General features: G+C 44.0%; 1 protein-coding gene across 1 annotated transcript; it reads left to right on the top strand.

Moving 5' to 3' along the window:
* Nucleotides 1–5,688: 5,688 nt before the first annotated feature.
* Nucleotides 5,689–8,687, top strand: polr2j (RNA polymerase II subunit J). Its single transcript, XM_078172093.1, has 3 exons — nucleotides 5,689–5,911; nucleotides 7,867–7,975; nucleotides 8,507–8,687. Exons 1-3 carry the CDS (start codon nucleotides 5,769–5,771, stop codon nucleotides 8,606–8,608), a joined length of 354 nt encoding a protein of 117 aa, XP_078028219.1. The 5' UTR covers nucleotides 5,689–5,768; the 3' UTR covers nucleotides 8,609–8,687.

Here is an 8,687-nt window from a genome sequence, read left to right on the forward strand (position 1 = left end):
TCAGTGTGAGTGTGGCAGTTTGGAAACAGTGCGTCATGTTGTGTTTCTATGCAACAAATATAAGAGTGAAAGACACAGTTGAACAAAGAGCTTTCAGATTTGGGTCCTGCTGTGTTTTCTCTGAAATCCATTTTTGGAGCTGAACAGAACATCGAATATAGAAAAGCAGTTTTAAAGAAAAACTTCGATGATTTGGGAGTTATGCCCTTTAATAAATGTTTCAGTCACGCCAGGATTAGTGATTGCTGCTAAGTTTTCACTCCTTGTGATGCACTCTCTGCGGCGGTTTTCCTCCTGATGATGATGATATATCTCCCCAACGATGGTAGCACCGAGTCCCATTCTGTGCAGCAAAATGATTCCACCTCCATAGGCATAGGTTGGCAAGCCCCGCAGCTACACCACCAATCCTCCCCTGACCTCCGTTTCCCCTCGGCCCCTTGCTGTTCCGCTGCCTCGGAGGATTCAGCCTCTCTTCTCGCCTGCTCAGCATCAAACACCTGGAGATCCTCATCTGTATGCTCCAGCTCAAACAGGTATGGCTCTGGATCTGTGTCCGCTACAAGCAACTCTTCAAAATCGCGTTCAAAGTCGTCCATTGCAGCTACTATAGCCCAGAGATATAGTTAGGCTAAATAAACAACTGAGTTTTGTTTACAGGCTACGTCTGTGCCTGTGCCTGCTCACCGGTGTATCCCTCCGCTGTTCACAGCGCAGGGCGTAAACACACTATAGTTCCGTGTATCAAACTTCTTCTAAAATGACTAAAAAGGACTCGTTTTTCGAATTAATGTTTAAACATGTTTATTTTAAATGTACATGCAGAAATGCCAGCTTCAGGGTTTCTGTAACGTTTATCTGTTCACTTTTACGAGTAGGCTATTGACCCCCTATAGACTTCAATAGTATTCGCTAAGCTAAGCCGCAGTGCTAACCACTGAGACCCAGCCACTGGACGTACAGACACAAAAAAGATATCCATCATGTTGTCTCAATATGAAAGTGATAGAGAAAGGGCAGAACTCCTAAATCATCAGAGTATTCCTTTAAAGTTCCTACATTCATCTGGACTCTATGTGAGAATAACGGTTAGGTTTGGCCTGTGGAGGGCAGCATTACGCTTCTTTGCATACAGCCTGCCGGAATTCTATTAGAAGAAGAAGAAAAACTGGGAGGAAGTGGTGTTGTTTTGGAGTTTTTTGTTTTGTTTTTGTGAATATTAATTTATCCAGACCCACACTCCATTTCGGTAGGAGGCGGTAATGCTTCCATACATTGTTTGCCAACCGCCATAAAACTAGAAGAAGAAGAAGAAGAAGAAGAAGAAATGATGAGGCACGGGAGACGGGAGCGAGTGGACGAATTGTTTGGAAGGAGAGGTTTGGTGGTTGTGCATAAACTGATCTGTGAATGGGCTAGGATGGCGGGGAATACTGATTGGGAGAGTGGGAGTGAGGATAATGATGCAAGTGACTGGAATGTAGTATGGAATAAGAGAAAGGAGCGTAGTGGAAGTAGTAGTAGTTATGATGAGAGAGAGGAAGGGAGGGTGGCGAAGAGGAGGATTGAGGCGAAAGATGAGTTTAAAGTGATTTTGAGGTTCAAGGAAGGGCAGGATATAAGGAAAGTTAGTCCGGTGGAATGAACTCGCTGGTTGAAGGAGAAGATTGGCGAAATTGTGGCAGCGAAAGTGTTGAGTGATGGCGGACTGTTCATGAAGTGTGAAGATGAGGGGCAGAGAAAGAAAGTAATGAAGTTGACTAAAGTGTGCAAAAAAGTGGTGGAAATAGCCAAGAAGAGAGGCGATGGTCGCTTTGTGAGAGGGGTTATCTATGGTATCCCTGTGGAAGAAAAGTTGGAGGATTTGAGGGCAAACATAAGAGGTGGTAAAGTTATTGGCATAAAACGTCTGCAAACAAGAAGGGGAGGAGAGAGAGTGGATAGTTTGTCAGTATTGTATCCCATTTTGGAAAATGGTGGGGTCCTGGCTATTGAAGGCCAAGCAAAAGCAGATATGTTAGCTAAGGCTTTGGTTGAGGTCCATAGCTCTGGAAATATGTCTGAAGAGGGGAGAAAAGGAAGACAGGAAACAAGTGAAGAATATAAAGAGTTGTTGGAAAGGGAGGAAGAGAAAGATGATGCAATTAAGGCTCCCTTTACATTGGAAGAAATGAAAAGGGCTTTAGGTAAATGAGGACTAACTGCTCTGGGAAAAGATCAGATATGCTATACCATGTTGAGCCATATGTCTGACAAATCATTAGAGGTCATATTACATTTATATAACAAGATTTGGCAGGAAGGGAAATTACCTCAAAGTTGGAAACATGCAGTTATAGTACCAATCAGGAAACCTGGAAAAGATCCTACTAATCCAAGTAACTATAGACCAATTGCACTGACGTCTCATATGTGTAAAGTCATGGAGCGTATGATCACTGAAAAGCTAACATATTATTTGGAAATAAGAAATCTTAGATCACAACATCAAAGTGGTTTTAGGAAAGGAAGGGGAACAATGGATCCAATACTATGTCTAGAAACAGAGGTGAGGAAGGCACAAGTCAATAAGGAGGTGGTGGTAGCAGTATTTTTTGATGTTGAAAAAGCGTATGACTTATTGTGGAAAGAAGGTTTATTGATTAAAATCAAAAGTTTAGGTATAACAGATAAAATGTTCAGATGGGTGAAGGAATCTTTGTATGAACGTTCTATAGAGGTGAGGGTGGGGAAAACATTTTCAGCAAGGTATGGTGTGGATAATGGCACACTGCAAGGAAGTGTCATAAGTTCGTTGTTATTTTCAATAATGATTGATGATGTATATGAAGATATTGGCCAAAGTACAGGGAGATCTCTGTTCGCTGATGATGGAGCATTATGGAAAGAAGAAATGTGAAATATGTAGTCAAACAGTTGCAGGAATCAATTAAAAGAGTGGAGCAGTGGTCATTGGAATGGGGATTTAACTTTTCCGTTGAGAAAACAAATACTCTTTTCTTTGCAAGGATGAAAATTGAACCAGAAGTCAAACTATATTTGTATGGCAAGGAGCTGAAAAGGGTGGAGTCATTCAAATTACTAGGAGTGTGGTTTGATTCAAGGCTCACCTGGGAAGTACATATTGATCAAATTGGTGATGAATGTAAAAAGGTTATAAATGTCATGAGGTGTTTAATGGGTACAGAGTGGGGAGCTGACAGGTCTTCTTTGAAAGCTATATATACAGGTTTAATAAGATCAGTGCTGGACTATGGGTGTGTCGCATTCAGGCTCAAGCACTGAGGGTATGTTGTGGGGCTTTCAAAACTACATCTGCAGGTGGGAATGATGGAGATGCCACTGGAATTAAGAAGACAGCAAATCATGATGACGTACTGGGCAAATTTGCAAAGTCACAATAATCATCCAACACTAAATACAACTGAGCCATGCTGGGAACATGGGAAAAAGCAAATGAAAAGCTTTGGATGGATTGTTGAGAGGAGAGCAAGGGAGATGGCAATACTGGATTTGAGTTTTTCGCCAAATGTTGTGTTGCCAGCTGTTCCACCTTGGCTACTGCCACAGGCAGAGGTAGATCTGAGCCTCCTGGATTGGGAAAAAGAAGAACAAGAGAAAAATACTAATAGTCTAAATTCATACATTAGAAAGAAATACTATGGTCATTTACATATATATACAGATGGTTCAAAAGATCCAGAGACAGGCAGAACAGCAGCGGCAGCAGTCATCCCTGAAGTGAATGTGGTGCGCGGGAAGAGACTCTCTGATGAATTATCTGTCTTTACAAGTGAAATGATGGCTATAATAACTGCATTGCAGTGAGTAGAAGACAGCAGGCCAGAAAGAGCATTGATACTTTCAGATTCAGCAGCAGCATTAAAAAGTTTATTTTATTTCAACACCACATGCAGAGAAGACTTATTATTTGAAATAATAATGTCATTATTTAGAATCAAGCATATGCACTTGTCTGTCAGTTTTGTGTGGGTTCCTGCACACATCGGGAGGGATTGAAGGGAATGAGAGGGCAGATGGAGCAGCCAGAGGAGCTTTGAGGAGTGAGCATAAACTCCATGTAAATATTAGCAATCAGAAGTCAAGGGGGTGATACAGAGACAGATCAGAAAGAGGTCGCAAAATGAATGGAACAAGGAGAGTAAAGGACGGTACCTTTTCAGACATAAAGCAGTAGTTGTAGTAGTAGTGCAGCAACAGGACCGATGGGAGAGTTATGACCAGATTGAGGAATGGGCATACCGGGTTAAACAGTTCTTTATTTTTAATCAAAAAACATGATACAGGAAAGTGTGAACATTGTGGAGAGGAGGAAACAGTGGACCATATTCTATTATACTGCCAAAGACACGTAACAGAGAGAGCTGCGTTAAAGGAGGAAATAAGAAAACTAGGGGAAGTCACTATCATTAATATATTACGAAAATCTTCAGGTGACGACTGCTGGAAACAGCTAATGAATGTTTTAAAATCAACTAGATTAATGAAGAGAATATCAGGCCGGGTTATTTGATGTTAAGTGAATTTTGTTTGTTTTCTTTGTTTTGTTTGACATACAGTACAGGCCAAAAGTTTGGACACACCTTCTCATTCAATGCGTTTTCTTTATTTTCATGACTATTTACATTGTAGATTCTCACTGAAGGCATCAAAACTATGAATGAACACATGTGGAGTTATGTACTTAACAAAAAAAGGTGAAATAACTGAAAACATGTTTTATATTCTAGTTTTGTGTTTCTTGGCCCAAACAAATCTCTTCTGCTTGTTGCCTCTCCTTAGCAGTGGTTTCCTAGCAGCTATTTGACCATGAAGGCCTGATTGGCGCAGTCTCCTCTTAACAGTTGTTCTAGAGATGGGTCTGCTGCTAGAACTCTGTGTGGCATTCATCTGGTCTCTGATCTGAGCTGCTGTTAACTTGCCATTTCTGAGGCTGGTGACTCGGATGAACTTATCCTCAGAAGCAGAGGTGACTCTTGGTCTTCCTTTCCTGGGTTGGTCCTCATGTGTGCCAGTTTGGTTGTAGCGCTTGATGGTTTTTGCGACTCCACTTGGGGACACGTTTAAAGTTTTTGTAATTTTCCGGACTGACTGACCTTCATTTCTTAAAGTAATGATGGCCACTGGTTTTTCTTTAGTTAGCTGATTGGTTCTTGCCATAATATGAATTTTAACAGTTGTCCAATAGGGCTGTCGGCTGTGTATTAACCTGACTTCTGCACAACACAACTGATGGTCCCAACCCCATTGATAAAGCAAGAAATTCTACTAATTAACCCTGATAAGGCACACCTGTGAAGTGGAAACAATTTCAGGTGACTACCTCTTGAAGCTCATGGAGAGAATGCCAAGAGTGTGCAAAGCAGTAATCAGAGCAAAGGGTGGCTATTTTGAAGAAACTAGAATATAAAACATGTTTTCAGTTATTTCACCTTTTTTTGTTAAGTACATAACTCCACATGTGTTCATTCATAGTTTTGATGCCTTCAGTGAGAATCTACAATGTAAATAGTCATGAAAATAAAGAAAACGCATTGAATGAGAAGGTGTGTCCAAACTTTTGGCCTGTACTGTACGTGAAAGATAATTCAGATACCTAGTCGACACTCCAGATCAGTGGGTGGCGGTAATGCACCCGAAAGCTGTTTGCCAACCGGCAATAAAATCAAAAGAAGAAGAAGAAGAAGAAATAGTTGTTTTGGAGGAAGGTGTTTCCTGACGGTTCTCGGTGCAGCTGTGCGGTGAAGATGAACGCGCCTCCCGCCTTCGAGTCGTTCCTGTTGTTTGAAGGAGAGAAGAAGATCAGCATCACTAAAGACACCAAAGTCCCCAACGCCTGTTTGTTCACCCTCAACAAGGAGGACCACACGCTGGGCAACAGCATCCGAGCGTAAGAGCCGGGCTAACACGATGCTAACTGTGCTAACACATCAACAGATCAACAGATCAGAGCGTAAGAGCCGGGCTAACACGACGCTAACTGTGCTAACACATCAACAGATCAGAGCGTAACAGCCGGGCTAACACGACGCTAACTGTGCTAACACATCAACAGATCAGAGCGTAAGAGCCGGGCTAACACGACGCTAACTGTGCTAACACATCAACAGCATCCGAGCGTAAGAGCCGGGCTAACACGATGCTAACTGTGCTAACACATCAACAGATCAGAGCGTAAGAGCCGGGCTAACACGATGCTAACTGTGCTAACACATCAACAGATCAGAGCGTAAGAGACGGGCTAACACGACGCTAACTGTGCTAACACATCAACAGATCAGAGCGTAAGAGCCGGGCTAACACGATGCTAACTGTGCCAACACATCAACAGATCAGAGCGTAAGAGCCGGGCTAACACGACGCTAACTGTGCTAACACATCAACAGATCAGAGCGTAAGAGCCGGGCTAACACGACGCTAACTGTGCTAACACATCAACAGCATCCGAGCGTAAGAGCCGGGCTAACACGACGCTAACTGTGCTAACACATCAACAGCATCCGAGCGTAAGAGCCGGGCTAACACGACGCTAACTGTGCTAACACATCAACAGATCAGAGCGTAAGAGCCGGGCTAACACGATGCTAACTGTGCTAACACATCAACAGCATCCGAGCGTAAGAGCCGGGCTAACACGATGCTAACTGTGCTAACACATCAACAGCATCCGACCTTAAGAGCCGGGCTAACACGACGCTAACTGTGCTAACACATCAACAGATCAGAGCGTAAGAGCCGGGCTAACACGACGCTAACTGTGCTAACACATCAACAGATCAGAGCGTAAGAGCCGGGCTAACACGACGCTAACTGTGCTAACACATCAACAGCATCCGAGCGTAAGAGCCGGGCTAACACGATGCTAACTGTGCTAACACATCAACAGATCAGAGCGTAAGAGCCGGGCTAACACGATGCTAACTGTGCTAACACATCAACAGATCAGAGCGTAAGAGACGGGCTAACACGACGCTAACTGTGCTAACACATCAACAGATCAGAGCGTAAGAGCCGGGCTAACACGATGCTAACTGTGCCAACACATCAACAGATCAGAGCGTAAGAGCCGGGCTAACACGACGCTAACTGTGCTAACACATCAACAGATCAGAGCGTAAGAGCCGGGCTAACACGACGCTAACTGTGCTAACACATCAACAGCATCCGAGCGTAAGAGCCGGGCTAACACGACGCTAACTGTGCTAACACATCAACAGATCAGAGCGTAAGAGCCGGGCTAACACGATGCTAACTGTGCTAACACATCAACAGCATCCGAGCGTAAGAGCCGGGCTAACACGATGCTAACTGTGCTAACACATCAACAGCATCCGAGCGTAAGAGCCGGGCTAACACGATGCTAACTGTGCTAACACATCAACAGCATCCGAGCGTAAGAGCCGGGCTAACACGACGCTAACTGTGCTAACACATCAACAGCATCCGAGCGTAAGAGCCGGGCTAACACGATGCTAACTGTGCTAACACATCAACAGATCAGAGCGTAAGAGCCGGGCTAACACGACGCTAACTGTGCTAACACATCAACAGCATCCGAGCGTAAGAGCCGGGCTAACACGACGCTAACTGTGCTAACACATCAACAGCATCCGAGCGTAAGAGCCGGGCTAACACGATGCTAACTGTGCTAACACATCAACAGATCAGAGCGTAAGAGCCGGGCTAACACGACGCTAACTGTGCTAACACATCAACAGATCAGAGCGTAAGAGCCGGGCTAACACGCGTAAGAGCCGGGCTAACACGATGCTTCAGTGTGTTTTAACAGGTAAACCTTCAGATCCTGACCAGGTGTGTGTGTGTGTGTGTGTGTGTGTGTGTCAGTCAGCTGTTGAAGGATCCTCAGGTTCTGTTTGCTGGTTATAAAGTTCCTCATCCTCTGGAACACAAGATCGTCATCAGGGTGCAGACCACACCTGACTACAGCCCACAGGTAACACACACACACACACACACACACACACACACACACACAGAGTCAGCGATTGTTTAAGTTGGAGGTAAACAGGATGTCGCTCTGACATGTCATCACTCTGACGTGATGTCGCTCTGACGTGTCATCACTCTGACGTGTCATTGCTCTGACATGTCATCACTCTGACGTGATGTCGCTCTGACGTGTCATCACTCTGACGTGTCATTGCTCTGACATGTTGTCACTGACGTGTCGTTACTCTGACATGTCGTCAATGACGTGTCATCACTCTGACGTGTTGTCACCCTGATGTGTCCATTTGTGACTTTATTTTTTAACCAACTCATGCCTCTCTTCCTTCTTGTGTGCCAGCTACATGAAATCTTGTCTGAATAAAGTTTGAATCTGACATTTGAAATTAAGGCGGGAGAAGTTATTACATATAACAGGAACTTGTTTTCAGTGTAAAGCTGAGCAGGTGACATCTGCAGTGTCACCATGGCGATGAGCCAAGTTCACCAGCAGCTCATCAGTCTTTTTTCTTGACAGGAAGCATTTACGAATGCCATCACTGACCTCATTAGCGAGCTCTCTCTGCTGGAGGAACGCTTCAGAGTCGCCATCAAGGACAAACAGGAAGGGATTGAGTGAAGCTCCACCCTCTGATGACCCCACTTTCTGTTTGAGTTTTGCTTTATTTTTGTAAATAAAACATATGATGTCACAACCT

The sequence above is a fragment of the Epinephelus lanceolatus genome, chromosome 1 (assembly GCF_041903045.1).
Source record: "Epinephelus lanceolatus isolate andai-2023 chromosome 1, ASM4190304v1, whole genome shotgun sequence".
In the NCBI taxonomy this organism is placed as follows: Eukaryota; Metazoa; Chordata; class Actinopteri; order Perciformes; family Serranidae; genus Epinephelus; species Epinephelus lanceolatus.

Excerpts from the sequence above, each read along its gene's own strand:
- polr2j (XM_078172093.1), top strand. The coding sequence starts at position 5,769 with ATGAACGCGCCTCCCGCCTTCGAGTCGTTCCTGTTGTTTGAAGGAGAG. Across the intron at positions 5,912-7,866 it reads CTGGGCAACAGCATCCGAGC|TCAGCTGTTGAAGGATCCTC; the intron begins GTAAGAGCCGGG and ends TGTGTGTGTCAG. Across the intron at positions 7,976-8,506 it reads CACCTGACTACAGCCCACAG|GAAGCATTTACGAATGCCAT; the intron begins GTAACACACACA and ends TTTTCTTGACAG.